Source organism: Bombus impatiens, unplaced genomic scaffold (genome assembly GCF_000188095.3).
Source record: "Bombus impatiens unplaced genomic scaffold, BIMP_2.2 scf_0815, whole genome shotgun sequence".
Lineage (NCBI taxonomy): Eukaryota > Metazoa > Arthropoda > Insecta > Hymenoptera > Apidae > Bombus > Bombus impatiens.
In genome coordinates this window covers 714982-731511 of record NT_177234.1, presented here as the reverse complement: position 1 = coordinate 731511, position 16530 = coordinate 714982, and the positions used below count along the sequence as shown (strand labels likewise).

General features: G+C 48.1%; 1 protein-coding gene across 7 annotated transcripts in view; it reads left to right on the top strand.

The window, feature by feature from the left end:
• LOC100741757 (four and a half LIM domains protein 2) overlaps positions 1-16530 on the top strand; it is a 71988-nt gene that overhangs the window by 35615 nt on the left and 19843 nt on the right. For 5 of the 7 annotated variants that reach the window (XM_033323165.1, XM_003492680.4, XM_012390550.2 and 2 more), the window contains 3 exons: positions 9145-9319; positions 9832-10065; positions 10137-10346. In XM_033323165.1, the coding sequence (XP_033179056.1) occupies positions 9145-9319; positions 9832-10065; positions 10137-10346 (619 nt within the window). Of the gene's footprint in view, positions 1-5071; positions 5946-9144; positions 9320-9831; positions 10066-10136; positions 10347-11983; positions 12185-16530 lie in introns of those variants that run through there. The other 2 variants (XM_033323164.1, XM_033323167.1) reach the window with 2 other exon arrangements.

Below are 16530 nucleotides of genomic sequence, written 5' to 3'. Positions count from 1 at the left end.
TACGTCTCGCGTCTTTGACGATTACGTAGCTTTTCGTTTGCGAGATTAAGGACATCGCTGATCGATAATACGACTAATTCCTCGTGCTCGTAACGTTTCGAACGGAATCGTGCTGCATTTAATATAGCTAATCGAGTTTGTTGCGACATATGGCTGGACGTTTTACGTTTGGAAATTTCCCTCAACTATCGTAGTAGATAGATAAGTCGAATGAAAACTATAGAAGCTGGTCTGCGCAGTATCAGGATGTCACGATCAAAACCGCAAATGATCGTTTATTGTTTCAAAGTCATTCGATGTTAGTTATTCACAGCGAACGTCCTAGAAATTCGTGGTTAGTTAAAATATATGGGTACGTCAAATAAATCTCACTCACGTCCGTACCAGAATAAATCAGCGACTCATTGCCAAGGTGATTCGTATGAAACTTATTCCGGCTATTCTTCGGTTTTCGATAGCGCCAGATCCCTTCGAATCCGTAGTTTCCGCATCGTAACTTCTTGGCAGAATAAAATTGCCTGTTCATCGATCGATCGTTTCTCCTTTATTCCGCTTCGGCGAAACGTAAATCTATAAAAACTTGCGCAAACTCGAGAACATTTACAAGTAATTCTCGCGTGTAATTTGCATACCGTGTAAGTGAAATACCTGCCCGTAGAAAGACAGGTGTAGTAACGGGCGATAATCCAGAAACGAACGCGTGTGTTTACGACAGGCTGTCTTGCGCGTCCCAACGTCAGTCGTTGTCGGTAGACTATGCCAAAATCTTGTCGGCTTATGTCATATTTTCGTGGCGATCTGCGCAGCTTTCGAGGGAGGCTCGACCGCTTACCGAAATCGCTCTCTATTAGCGCTTCCTCTTACGTAAGCGCGAAGAACGAGATATCTACCGACCGCGACAGATCTTCCAGTCGACGCGGCAAATGTAGCATGAATCTCGGCGCGTTCACCTTGTGTTTAACGCGAGGAAACACGCGAGACGTCAAATTTACCTCTTGAAGAGAAGGAAATTACTTCCAACCATTTAGCTCTTCGAGATAAACGCACCGCGCTTAATTGGTCGTTGTGCAATGTGCAATTGCGATTGACATAGCTCCGCGCGGACAATGAGAACGAAAAAAATAAAAAAGAAGAAGAAGAAGAAGAAATAGACGATAATGCGTTTAAAAATCCTTTCACCGGTAGATACGACTGCTTCGAGGCACGGTGAATCTTTTACCGTATTTGGATTCTCGCAAAAAGACGAAGGTAATTTCTCTTCCGCATCGTGGAGAAATTACGCTGCATAAATAAATAATGATAATAATTAAAGTCGAGCAGCGAGGAAGGTCTCGCGAGAAACAGCGAGCTGGGTAATTTTCCTTTCTCCGCTGACTGCGTTCGAGCGAAAAAGTGCTCGAAATGGCAAGCGTTAAACGATTCGTAAAAGCATCGTCCATCTTATTGCACACGTTCGGGCAAAACGACAACTTCCGTGCAACGCGACAGTGCCAATATTTCAGAACGGTCGGTCTGAACGCGTTTCCCTGTGCCGTTCAAACACGCCTCGAGCAGCATAATCGAAAATGCTGACTTCACATCCAACAAACGCGTTAACGATCCACGACGAAATGCCACGGCGTCGTCTTGCACCGTGATTTACACGTTGTACATCTTTTATCGAATCGCTGTAACGAGACATTTGCCAGGCGTTTGTTACCTGATGCGGTCATAGAGCGTGTCGAATCGAGCAGCTTCCGAAGTTATCGATCGTCCAGCAAATTACCTATTTTCACCGGCATTCGTTACAGTCTCGCGTCAGTTTGCGAATTAGAACCATAAGGAAACGTCGCTTCGTCGTTATGTTCGCTCTTTACCGGTTTATCCAGTCGCTCTCGAGGGATTTGTCGTCGGTTTATCGACGCGACCGACGAAAAGGCTAGAAGAGCATCGGATCGCCCTCGAAGTTTGCTCGACGTTTCGTGATGCCGAAGAATCAGCCCTCTCGAAGGTTTTTAAAACCAGAGATTTGCCGGGGGTTAAGTCGAGAATACTGGTAGCGCGCGTAAATGGTCGATCAGCAAGCTGCGCGGGCCGCGCTTCTAATTCGACTCGTGTTCGGTTGCAATTCACGACAAGGTGGGAGCTTGGTCCGTGTCGGAGCTTTCGACGACATTCGAGGGATCCGCGTCGCCCGCGCCTGCGCCACCGAGCCGCACTGTTTCACGGACCACCCGGTATTAACTATAGGTACACACCTACCTACGTTCTCGTCGAATCTCATGGCGCCAGTTTGAAGTACGCTCCTTCTGCGAATGCACTCTGTTACGTGGCACGCGTCGCGCCGTGCCGTTTCATTTCGAATCTCCCGCGTTCCCGCGGCTGCCTACCGCGCGCGTTTGTATCTTCACTTTTATCGCGCTAATCTTCCTCTCGCCCCGATCGCAGATTCGCAATAATCTACGGTGCTATCTAGAAGACAGTGCGGTGATTTCGCCCTGTTGGCCAAGATTACGAGTGGTGGTGTGCAGTTCGCGAATAATAACAGTGCAAGCGCGTTCCTCGCTTCTGTGTACACACGTGCAAGTTGTTACGGTAGGCGATATACATACGTTTTACAGAGACGCGGCGGAGGTCGAACGGTCTGCACGATGCGAGTTGTCTAGAGTCGCGCAGATAAACGGAAACGACGGAGAATTCACCGAGGCGAGATTACCTACTTATATTTTTATCGTGGTGCTCGTTTGGCCGAGATACCGATCGTGAACGACGATGGCTACGTCGGCATCGAGCCGCTCCCCCCTAGTTCGTTTCACTTTCGTCGGGACGCGAAACGCGCGAGTCACGATGCAAGCATCGAAAAACACCAGCGGGGCTGGCCTGCGATCGCCGATGATAGGCAATAGACGAAACACGCCATCGGGAAAACAAAAACAAGGCGAAATTGCGTGTTATTCCGCGACCGAGTTATTTCCATTCGGGCTACATCGTCGCCGCTTAATATAGCCAACATTTATCTAATTAATAGCCATTAGCCGTCCGCCTTCCTATCTCGATAATATGCCGTCAAGATGCGTTGCCTTGACGCGAAAGCTGCCTGTCTAGCTTCTTTGTTTCACATCCTGACACCTGTCACTACGCTTGTCCAACGTTTTCATGCCTGTTGCCGAGCGCTATGCGATTTCTAAGTCGCTGTAAACAGAAAGTACGAAGCATGATTCGATGCGGGAACGCAGCGTGAAAAATTTCGCGAACAGCCATTCTGTCGCGAAAAATTATCGTATCGTAGGAAACGACATAAATTTCTTATCGTCGTAAGAATTTCTTATCACAGTCTTTTGTAAGCGTTTCGAACGATTGCATACGATTGCATACGTTCACACAACGATGTACGTATGCACGTAGTCACCGATATTTCAATCGCGAAACGCATTTTTCTTTCCGAACGACCGGTACGCGATCACCGAACGAACGACGAAAATACTTTGCTCTTATTAGCGGATTCTCTTCTTGGCAAACGAATTCGCCTGGATGCAATTTGACGACTGACTAACTAACCGACCCCTGTCCCTTCCCCTTCTCCCTATCGGTGATTCTCGCGCTAGATTTGCGCTCGCGATGATTCACCTGTGACGGAATAATCGGATTCCAGGTAAAACCATTTGAGAAATGGAAGAAAGATCGTAGTCGGTCGTCACCGGGCTTTGATTATATCAAGCCATTAACGTCCGATATACATACATACATACATCGTACGCGCGCGTCGAACGTTATTAGCTCCTACCTTCTTGCTTACGTCAACCTTGTTCGCGTACGCTGCAAGCGGCATACGTGGTTGCTCGCTATCTGCTGTCTAACGTGTTATTTATACGACGGAGGTACAAAATGGGCGGTTAGCGATCGAATTCATATCGATACGTTATTAGAACCGAGTCTTCCTCGCGGCGGTTCTGCGAGATCTGGGATAATTGATTTTAATCGCTCTTCCGATAGATCCGCAACTATCTGGAATGGAACGGTGGATGTTGCTTCGAAGCTGAAAAGCGTGTAGGATTAATGCCAGGTCTCTGTACGGAAATTCCTATTCGTTTTCATCGGAACGCGAGTGGGTCGATAGAAGCACGCTGGTGTAAGGAAAAGGCAACTTCTTGCTCCCATCCTGTTATCTTCGATGTTAGATTTATAGAGATTATCTCATCGCGACAACGTACAGCACTCCGATTCTATTAGCTCAGCACGGCCACGAAAAACCGTATCGAACGTCGAACGCGTTTCGTCAAAATGGCACGTTCCGAAAATTTTGTTCGCGTTCAGATTGCCGGTTGTTTGAGTTGTATCGCCGCGCACCAACGCTTGGCCAGGTTGTCGATCGAAAGCAGGCGGAAATGAAAATTCGAGGCAAATGTGACTTCATCGACCTTGTAGATAAGTTAGCGATCGCTCGGCTCGAGAAACGTGATAATCTTTGAGAACAACGAGTTGGCGAAATTCACGAACAAAGCGGTTCTCGGCTTCGATCTCTCGGTTCTTGATTCGATCGAGCGTTTTCACGCGCAACCTTCGGTCCTTCTTTACACCAACGACACGCACAGATATCCCGGAGGATCGTCCTTCCTATAAATAACCGCGTGTCTCGGTGAACCATGGCGATTTCCGCAATGAAAATAAATTCAAGCGGCCGCGCGTACAAAGCTCTCGCGCGCGTCTAGATGTAATAATTTTTCTGGCGACAGCCGTCCGTTCGTCGGCGATAAAACAGACCATCGACCTGCATTCGAGCCGAATTATAAACCGACCGTGCCGTTTTTCTACGAGCACTGGCAGTTTCGCGATCTAGTTGCGAAACGAACGTTCAGCTTGTATCGCGTTATTTCTCGGTCGCTCGTCGCTCCTTCGATCGTTTCTCTTTCTTACGTTTTCGTTCGATGGATGGGACTTTTTACGAGGGGTAGAAAACAGAAAGAACGGGCTAATATGGATCGGGAGCGTTTCTTGCACGCGAGAAGAACGTTCGATCATCCGCGCCCCGCTTTCCGTTACTCTTCGATTAGCTTTTTGTCCGGTGAAAGTATCTTCGCGCGTGATTTTCCAGAAACTCCACGTCTTGAAAGATCATCGCGCGTGGCGACGTGCCGTTTGCCAATCTTCGCTCTGTGCAACGGCAATCATCGCGAAGTTTCGATGACTCACACTCGGGACGAAAGTCCGGTACACCTGTGACTCGGCCAGCGATCACGAGGATCAACGAGAAAGCAGAAATCTTCTCCTAGCCTTAAAATTAATCATTCTAGACACCTGGCAAGAACATTGAGGAAGATTCGCGAAGCTCGGAGAACCCTTGAAATCTCGAGAAGCGGACGCGAAGATGAAGATCGAAGGTAGAGAGTCGAGCGGCTCATCCTGAACGACAAACTGCAAAGGCGTCATACGACGCCAACGCTGCTCTCGGGTTTGGGCCCCAGGATGAGTCCCAAGGGACCGAGTCAGGAGGGCCCAAAGATGGAGGTGAGGGTGTCCTGCGTATCGTCGCCGGGCGCAGAACCTCAAGGGATAAGAGTGAAGATACCGGAGCCGAAAAAACGACCCATGAGTCCTCCTTTTCACGAAGCGACGCGCGCCAGATGTCCTACCGTGTCCGAGAAGGATTTTTACAAGAAAGCGGTATCGTTGGATCGTCGGGACAGGTACCCAACGTTGTCCGGTGCCGAGATCAAAAGGGGATTAATTCCCGGTGGCGTGGATGCACCACGGACCAGGAGGAATCCCATGCTCGATCGAAAAAATCGATTTCCAACGATCTCCGGCGCGGAGCTGAAACGAGGCCTCGCCATCGGCAAGTGTCCCCTGGAGGACGGGCTGGATCTCAGCCTGGCACCCTGGCCCGGTATGAAGTGGGCCTGCGTCAGGGTGTTGCACCTGTACTGTAAGGTGTTCGACCAGTTCGAGCTGTTCGAGCTGATAGTTAGGTAATTGAAGAAAGCGGCAAAGTTAGTTTCTGCAAACGAGTTTGCTGCGAGTGGATTATGTGGCAAACCTGTTCTATCGGATTTGGATTTAGCTGGGGTTAAAACGTAGGGAATTCAGGTTTTACCATGGCGATATTTGAATTCAGGTTTTATCGAGCTCTCGGTGGTTCTTATCGAGTTCTAGCTGGCGCCCTAAGGTACATACGCTTTCGATTCCGGCCGACGTGTTTAACGATAGTACACGGTTAATATTTGCTCCTCCCAGACACGTGCCATCGCAGTTGATATATCGTTTACGGGCAGACCGTAACACCTTTCACGGACGTCTAACAATCTCAAGGCAACGCGTTTACTCGATAACATCGCGACCAATTAAAATTCTAGAGGTCCATTAGCGCCGGTGAGAGGATTGGCGGGGAAGGGCAGCAAAAATATAATTAAACGGCATTAGCAGGCAGACGGAGTTGCCGTCGATGGCTCGTTGGTTGCCCGTTTCACGACAGAAAGCAGCTTAGAAAGTCGGATCGAAGTTAGTCACGTCGACGACTACTTCTCACGACACAGTCTTTCGCTTTTCCAGATTTCACGCGCGCACCTTTCTTGGCGCGCGAGGCGCCGTGCCGTAGAAACGTAGTCGGTCGATCGACCGTGTGACACGCGCGCGATTCCTTCAATCGCACCGCGTGCAAATCGAATTAGCGTCGTTTAACGAGTCGTGTTACGCGTGTTCCTTCGAACCACGACGGCGCGTTATCTTCCACCGCTGGCAATTAATAAACTCGATGATCTGGCGACGATTCCAGGGCAATTTTCCTCCGGCGCGGCTTCTTTTCTCGCGGTAGAAGCGCATTAATATAAGTCCACTCTGGCTCCGGCCTCTTCAGTTTTACGTTTTTTCGGATTCCGCACCAACAGCGCCGCTTACACGCGTTACGCTTGTATCACCCATCGTGGAATGTCGGGACAAATCGCTCGGTTTATATATCTCCCGAGGAATTAATCGCGCGGTATGGTCTCGCTGCTCGAACCGAAGGACGCAAATAGTCGTGCGTGACGCGCGTGGGACCTCGTAAATTATTCTGCTAAATTTTTTACGATGGCATCTCCGTGATTCTCGTCGCTCTTTACGAGATGCCATTTCAGACCAGGCCACGGTGCTTCCTAACCATTGTCGATTATACTCGAGCTTCGTAGCAAACCACTCTGACTAGTTCGCAACGAGATTTAAAGAGGCGCGCAATTGGTTAAACTCGTGCGCGTTGTTTTTCACGAGTTCGATGCGAGGCACAACGACAGCCAAATTTAAAAACCTTCGTTCGTACAAATCGATTACTCGAAAACGCGGTGTTTCTCGTGGAAAATTTGCTTTTTTACGAGCACGACGAGCGGAATCGTATTCGCGATCGAATCGGTGTCAGCGGATATTCACGTGGGCAAAGGAAAACGAGCGTGTCGCTAGCGAACCAGTTGAAACGGCTCTAGGACAGCGTGCCATGAATGCGAATGAATTATGGTCCACCATGCGAGTATTACGTTTCACGTTCGCAGAGTTAACGAGGCGTCAACGTTAATTTGCATCCACCCTGCAATGCCAGGACACATGCACGGCGCTCGTATAATATCGAGAGAACGTAACACGACGCGCGGGTGGATGTTCAACGTTATCGTCCCCTTGTCAACGAAAAAGGCGCGAGAAACGAGCCGTTCCGTAGCAGCCGCGAGAACCCTTTATCGCTCAAGACCTCTTTGTCAACAGCCGGATTATGGTTCGTTGGCAAACAAAGTGTCTATTTCACTGACATTATGAACGCGACATTATGAAAAGTGTTGCGCTGTGCCCCACGGGGATAATTCCTCAAAGGTTGCCGAGCTAAAAATCGTTGTTCCTCTGATTATCAAGGGGAAAAGATAAGTTTCAGTATAGCTGGATATCGCGGTCACGTAAGAACAGAGCGATGCTTCGCCTTTTACGAACTGTCGGTCGCACTTTGAACGACCCGCGAAAGGAGCTCTCGATGGACTAGTTTAGCTTCGAGAATTTACGAACGGGATACGAAGAATCTTTTTCGTTCTCGGTTGCTCGATCGACGAAAATAAGGTGTCAAGTTGCGTGGAGCGCGAATGTCTTCTCAGTCTCGAAATCGCGCTTCTATGAAACCCGATTTTACGGCGGCCCATTAATGCGTCCGCTGGCACTGTTAAATTTAACGAGCTCTCCTCTGCGTCGATCTTCGCCTATGTTTCGTCCGTTTTCACCATTCGTCTGCTCCTACAAATCGAAATTCGTAGATTTGCGAGTAAATCGCCGCACCACTCGTCGCTTCCTCGTCTTATTTTTCCCCGTTTTTTTTCCTGAATATAGCGCCAGATAAAGCTTCCTTTTGTTAGATTTATCTGAGAGCCCTTGTAGTCGTATTATCGAGGTCAAATGCACGAAAGAAGAAAAGAGAGTTTCGTGTTAGAGTCGACGCGACCTTGTCGCTGTTATATCCGGAAGGGTGCGGTAGAACGGCGATGAATGCCGGCAACAGGGCAAATGCATCCCCTTGATTATACGATTGACGTTCGATCCGACCATTAGCGTGTGATACGTGGGCGGCAGGAATTAGAGTCGCGACTTTTGCGCAATCAGCCTTTCCTCTGTTATTCCCGAATCGAGTCGCAGATTGCTGCAGGCGAAGTTTTTCCAAACTTTCTGGTGGAATTAATATCGTAGTTTTGGACGCGCTAAGAAAAATCAGGTCGCGGCATCGAGAGTTGTTAACGTTGACGAAACGAGCGTATCCCAGTTGGAACAGTAGATGAATTGAAAAAAATAGGAAACGAGGACATCGTTGGAAAAAAATAACGCAGATGTTTGCATTGATTTAGAGCATCGGCAGGAAGCGCTTCGTGTTAAAGCGCAATAAAACTGGATTCGATTAAAGGTTCTATCAGGACATGGAGACATATCCGGAGTTAATGAAAGACTGGAGACAAATATTTAGCCTGCGTGGTATCCTCTCGGTTTAATAGATACGTGCAGCTAAGGTATTGGTGTCCGCCCTACATACAGCCACGGGGAAACTAAGGCAGTTTCCTAAACGGGAGAGAGACATTAATCTTCTTGCTCGATACCACGAGAAATTCCCAGTATATCATGAATGATGCATGACTTTGCAAAGTAACGAATCACTGAGAGATTCTTTCTCCTTTTCAGAAAGAACTGCACCAGTTGCAAGTGTCCCCGAGAGGCGCACGATGTATGCCACGAAGAATGGGTGTCGGTCAGGTCTCGTTTGGGCCTCAAAGGCGAAGAATCTTCGTGCCCGGTTGCTTTCGACCCCAGGGAGAAGGGCCTCGCCTGGGCTCCTCCTGGTCTACCAGCTTACAAGGTGGGTAATCGCGATCGTTTCTTCCGTGCTCGTTCCGTGCAACGTGATAATCGTTTCCTGCTCGATCCCGTTTAACCGCGCGCGTACCGTCTCGATTTGACGCAACCGCCGAGATTCAACAAACAATCGTAACACATGAAATTCTACAATTGTCGGGAGTTATCTGGTCGATTACGTCGAGAGGATACCATCCGCAGATGGAACCAACTCTCTAATAACGAGATACAGTAGTAATACGATCGTGAAAAACGTTGCGTTACGCGTTCACGGTCGAGTAGCTCGTTTACACGCGCTTGCAGTTTACAATATTTTCCAAAGCCCTCGGCGTAAATTACCAGGAGCTGGTCTTTATCATCGGCGGATGCTCTATCTTTCGCTCCTTCCGCTACCCAATCGCGTTTACCGTATCTTACTGGACATTGGATAGACACGCGAGTTTTTGCAGCGATTCGTCCTTGTTTCGTTAGAAATCACATCGGCGCTACATCACGCTCGTTTCCCTTTTGTTACAGGTGGAAGAATACTTCTCCATGCTGCCGGAGATATCCGTACCCAGGCTAGGCACGCCTGGGGAACGATACAGGGACCGACAATTGGCGATTCAGCTACCTAAGCAGGACTTAGCCAGAGCTTATTGTCGCCATTTGAATCCGAAACATGCCAGTAGCGCGGACGATTTTATGGCGGCGAGAAACGAGATCGCGTTGGATATCGGAAGCGTACAAGAAGTACTCGAGAGAGATCTCGTAAGTATCAACGCGAATATTACTATTCTATGCGATTCTATGGAAACTAAGAGTGTTTGATTCGTTTGTAGGATTGCGGCGCGTGTCACGCACCCCTGAAATACGGTAGCCTCGCCGTATCAGCGAGCAAGTTGGGTCTTTTGTATCATCCTGCTTGTTTCCGATGCACAGAGTGTAAGGAGCTTCTCGTTGATCTCGCTTACTGCGTACACGACGACACTCTGTTCTGCGAGAGGCATTACGCCGAACAGCTGAAACCCAGGTGCGCAGCTTGCGACGAGGTGAGTACGTTTATTTGCCGTTTGCTCGCAAATTTCGGTAATCGAAACCTCTGCGACGATTTATGGCAACGTTTGAGTCGACGAAAGTTAAAACAAGCTACGAATTGCTTAATGAAACGTCCTTAAACGTTTTAAATTTCCCGCTCGAAAGAGGAAATAATACCGGCCGTACCCGATCAGATAAACTTACCGTGCGGCGCTAGTAAGATAGCCGTAGCTCATTCCGTGACGAAACGTTCTTATCTACTGAAATCTCCTTTATCGACGGTAGAGGTTTGCTAACCTCGATCGTTGCCATCGATACATAGAAACGAATCTCGATACACGTTTCGAATTCTAACGCGGGAAATACTGAATCGTTCGAGCGGATAATTCATATTTTTTTAATTAATTTTCACGAAGCCAACAATTTTTATTGTTACTCTTTCAAGCAAATCTGATTCGTCGTGCCACATGCGGTTGATTTTTCCATTTACGGTTAAGATCCGGCGAAAAAACGAAAGATCGCGCGCGACTGTTTTGCGAAGGTACTTTGCATCGTTCCGCCGAGCGTTTTTATTGCATCGGTGGCATTGCTTTCGCATTAAGAAAACCTGAAATCTCACCGGTGACCCAAATGCGCACAGTCAGCTGTCAAGGTGCGCGTAAATCGCGATTCGTGCCAAGCTCGGGCCTGTTTACCGCTCTTAAGTGTACGAGAACATCGTTTCCGAGCTTACGAACGATTTAACGTCGACATTGCCGCGATCACCGGCGCAAATAAATTCTCATTGAGTAATATACAAGTTACCGTGCAATTTTATGCAATCGTCAAACGATTTATTCGGTTGTTCCAGAATCTTTCTCTGCCTTGTCTGGAAACTTTCGCTGTTCTCGCTGACAGATATCGAGCTCTCGTGACAGTTTAAACGTCGATCTTGGCTAATCGTAAACAGTCTGACTGTTGTTAAAATATCTGCGGCATAGTGATACGAAGTGCAGCGCAATCGCGAGGCGTTGTCTCGCGCGTTGCGCCGGAACTGGGCCGCTTTCGGCTTTATTTAGATGGACGGAAATAGGAATCGTGTAGGATTGAAGCCGAACATCGTACAAGCATGTTCGTCACCGTGGCCACTGCGCAATGCGAATTATGTTGTAGAAACGCGAATTGGCCAAACCTACGATCTTTTTATCTCGATTCGTCGCTGACTAATAACTTTACTCACTCGTTTCGATGTCTGTATTAAGCGTTACTCAAATATACGATCAATCGAGTACAGCGCGTTTCCATGTTTCTTCTTCTCCAAGAAATGACTGGGATAATCAAACAACTTGTCGATGTTTCATCTTTTTCTTTTTTATTAACTCAAACTGTGACAGTACTAAACCGAAGTTTTTCAGAATCGAGAAAAACTTCGATGCGACCGAAAGATGATTCCTCTGGAACGCGGCAAACTCGAGAAGCTACAAAGCTTCAGCTGTTACAATTTGTTACCACCTTTCTCGTTCGTCTAACACGTCCGAATTGGTTTTCTTCCAACCGGAAACCCTATTAATCGTACCTGCGGCCGGTCGGTAATCTATTTTGATTTCTTGTCGAAGCTCCCACCACGATCGCGTAGTGTCCAGACACCGAGAACCGTTCCCGTCTTTTATTAGAGTCAGTCAATTGGAGGCGAACGAAAGGCCTAGCAAACCGCGAGAATAATCGACCAACCCGTTCTTCCCTCTTCGATCGAATCTAGTCGCGTTTCCCGTCCTCCTGATTCGCGCGAGTCACGTCGAGTCCGGCGTTCTCGCATCTTCGCGATCGTCTTTGATTTTTTCTGCGGCAGTAAAAGCAGTGGTCTCTGGTTTCGGTAAGTGAAACGAGTCACACTCAGCCACACACGAGCCACTACCCGCTGAGGACAACGTTCGATCCTCAAAAGACTAGTTGATCGACGATCAACAGCCTTTTGTCGATCGACGATCGATACTCTTTCACTCTGTCTGACAATAAAATACAGAAACACGCAACGAACGTTCGCATTGTTCCCTGCCAGTTCGTATTCGGGCGTACGGCCAACGTAATCGTAACCGGATCTCCATAGAATCTCGTAAGGAATTTCGGCGAGAGCGTCGGCAAGCTTGTGAATATTTCTGATAAAAAACACGCGACAGGTTTAGACGCGCGAGACTCGAGCATCATCGACGATCATTTCGGAAGACGGTCTGAGCCTCTGACGGGAAACAAACGGCCTTTATAGAAAAGCGTGGCGTAACAGTGACGCAACAAGCCGTTATAGCGTCGCCGTCGTAAAATTCTACCGCGTTGTCTATTTCGGGAGCGTCGTGGTTCACGTACTACGCGTCTGCTGCGCAAAAATTGTCTCTCGCGCTTCCATTTGACCCGCGAGCGTGCACCCTCGAACGCTCGATCGTTCTAGCTCGCGCTAGGAACGCTACGGTGGTGAGCTTCTGATCGATCGGATATCCTGCTCGATCGTCGCAGCTAGAAAACGAAAGAATGGAAAGAAAACGTTCCGAATGGAAAAGCGAATAGCAAGACGCTTTGTATTTTACGTCGTCTCGCAATTTGGCTGTCAAGCGCATCTGTCGATGACAAAACATACAGGATGGCTGGTAAATGGTGATACAAGCAAAAAGGGGGTGGGTCGATACGCGAAGAACGCTGTAGCAGCAGGGAAGCGGTCAAGTGCAAAGACCTAAACAGAATGCTAGTCGTGCAGCTCTCTGTTTCCACGACTTATCGCCCAAGCTGCTCGGTTTTCGTTTAAGTATTTTTGACGAATGAACGCGGCTCCGGTGACCTGAATTCGCGTCATTCATTTTCGCGTTGCAACAGCAATGCGCTATTTTCGAAATTGCTCTCGTACGCGGCTTCTAGTCCGAACGATCGATCCCGTCTGCTATAATACTCCGAAGCGCTCGCTCGATGAAATTTTAAAGAAACATTAATTGCTCCGAAGCGAAACTTGGATCGAAAAGTAGTAACGCGTGGATTATATACAGGATGGTTGGTAGCTGGTGGTACAAGCGGAAAGGGGGTGATTCTATGCGAAAAAAGAAGTCGAAAATATAGAATAAAAATTTTTTTTAATTTTTCCATCGAGACAACGATCTACAATGAGATCCGTTATAACGTACCGTACGCGTACCGAGCGAAAATTCAAAGTCGATTTTCTCGAAAACAAAGCCTGAAACGAAAAATTTTTATTCTATATTTTCGACTTCTTTTTTCGCATAGAATCACCCCCTTTCCGCTTGTACCACCAGCTACCAACCATCCTGTATATAATCCACGCGTTACTACTTTTCGATCCAAGTTTCGCTTCGGAGCAATTAATGTTTCTTTAAAATTTCATCGAGCGAGCGCTTCGGAGTATTATAGCAGACGGGATCGATCGTTCGGACTAGAAGCCGCGTACGAGAGCAATTTCGAAAATAGCGCATTGCTGTTGCAACGCGAAAATGAATGACGCGAATTCAGGTCACCGGAGCCGCGTTCATTCGTCAAAAATACTTAAACGAAAACCGAGCAGCTTGGGCGATAAGTCGTGGAAACAGAGAGCTGCACGACTAGCATTCTGTTTAGGTCTTTGCACTTGACCGCTTCCCTGCTGCTACAGCGTTCTTCGCGTATCGACCGGTTCCAAAATGAGCCGCGGCCATCGATTTCGAGCATCGGAGACAGTTAAAAGCAAAGTTTCCACGCAAGGAATCGTGGAAGATAAACACGATGGTCGATGCAGCGTCGAAGGTTGGCTATTCTCGGAGCGATTATCGAAAAAAGTGTATGCATCAACCTATTTCGCGTAAACACGCGGGCGCCTGCGCAACGGACATTCGATATAATACGATAGCAAGCTAAGATCGCAGCTTTTGTATTTAGCATTTTGTTTGCCCGCTGACGATACTCTGTTCTTTGCCCCACTCGTCCAAGTTTCACGTAAGACCAACGTTAATTTCGATCCGAGCAAAAGGTAGAAAAATAGCTGTGTGCGTTGGGATATTAATCTTTGATCCAAAGACTATTCGAGAGGGTCAGAAAAGCGTGGACGAGCCGCTAACGCTTAAGCCGCAAGGTGGAAGCGTGCTCGTTGAGCAAAAGATTCCATGCACCTGACACAAGGTGGAACGAAGGGTCGTCCTAGGAACAGTGGGAACGGCTGCAAAGTTTTCAGCGGTCTAATTCGGTCGGCTCGCGAAATGACTTCGTAGAGATCCGGTGGCACGCTTTTCTCCGACCATGGCACACACGTTCGATCATCGACCGAAATAACATTGGCATTGTTCCGTTTCCCTCCAGAAGAACCGGCTTTCGTGGCAATCGGGTCGACTAATTTCGACCCTTCGCCACGACCGTGGAATGTCGCGCCTTCTACGGCCGCATTTTCAGATCGATCCACGTTCTTCCATTTCGAACGAACGTCGATTCGATTCGTTTCGCTGTTCCGCGGAATCAACCGTGTACGATTTCTAGTCGATCCATGAGCGGATGGGGTCAAGGTCCAACCACGACTGTTTGCCAAACCAACGATTCATAAACGAGAAATTAATTCCATGGTTCGTGACTAGAAAACCGTAACCTTGCAAATTCAACAGGGGGAAGGAAGTTTGGAACTATGTCGTGAAAACAACGCGACGAGCGCAGTTTCGCTGGCAGAAACGTTTCGTGAATCAGAATATTAATCGTCGCGACCCACGATTGTCGCTACGTTGTTTCGAGTCGTTTCTCGATGTAAATACACAAGGAAACAAGATAGGACGAGGAGGACGGAATTTTATTTTCGTCGATGATTTATTTACTCGTTCAAGTGCCAGGTGTGGACGAAGTGATTCGACCATCGATCACACGGCCAGCTTTTCCTTCGACAGCAACAGGAACCTCGTGAGACGTCGAGATCTTCTTTCCGGCAGGGAGCGATAACCTTGTGCCTGCTTATCGTATCTTCGACGCTTTTCATTCAGAAGTCGTTCCACTCGATTAACTATACAAATTACACGAAAAATCCTGTCTAACGTTAGAAATAGATTCGATGGATAAGTATCGAGGGAGGCAGAGGGCAAAGCTCTCGTTCGTTCCTTGGATCCTCTTTTAGCTCCGGAAATAAAGATACTCATAATCCAAACAGCGCTCCTCCGATCATTGCGAAAGAAAAGCACACGGAATCGCTCCGTCCACTTCTTCGTATTTACACGACAGATCAAACGAACGTGACGCAGTCGTTTTGCATAACCAGCGGTGTTCTCTGTGCGGGAAACGTAATCGTAAATCAATTTACTCCAGCGGATCGTGTTCGATAAATCGTGCCATGGTAACTGACGCCAGCGTGACGCGCGTGTTTACGCGTCATACGCTATCGTGATACGCAATTCGAAACTTTATCGCGTTTTTTCTCCTACCCTATCGATTTCTATCATCTTATTCTATACGTCGGTACGGTCGGACGAAAAGCATACAAACAAAGGTAAACGATTTTTAAGGAACAATCGGACAGTGTTGCGGTACGGCGTAAATATAGATCATCGAGAGTTCGATAAGCTGGACGTTGGGTGTTTCGATATCTGTTTGGACGTACGCCAGAGAGACGTACCGCGCGCAAAACGTGTATCAAAGATCGGCTCGACTCGTTGATTCGTAACCGATGAGGTAACCGAAATAAAGTCGTGCGAGTAACGCGAGAAATTCGGCCGCGCATCTCGGCCACGTAAACAAGCCGGAATTTCCACGCCAGAGCTCCGTCGAGTTCGAGCGAACACAGAGAAAGAGAGAGCGCAACGATGAATGGGATTAGGTTAATTGATCGACGTAACGGATCAAAGGTCAGGCCGCAACTGAACTTGAATCCTGGAAACTTTCTCTCGCTCGAAAGTTTCGCGACGAAAGATGGGACGACGTAAACGAAAAGAACGGCGACCAGAGTTCGCACTGACCGTGCTAGTTGCTGTATGATCGATTTTAAAGATGCGCTTGGACGCGAATCAAGTTGCAAGCGACGAATCGTTCGTTTTTGCGAAACGATCGCGTCCAAAGGTGCCAAACTCTCGTTCTCTCGTCGCGACGTCGTACAGATATCGAAAGGACGCCCCCGCGCCAACGTTTCCGAACACGACAAGGAACGATGGTTAACGGATTGGCTCATTAGAGCTCGGCATCGATCGCAATTAATCGCGCGGCCGATGATCGGACGTCGCACGC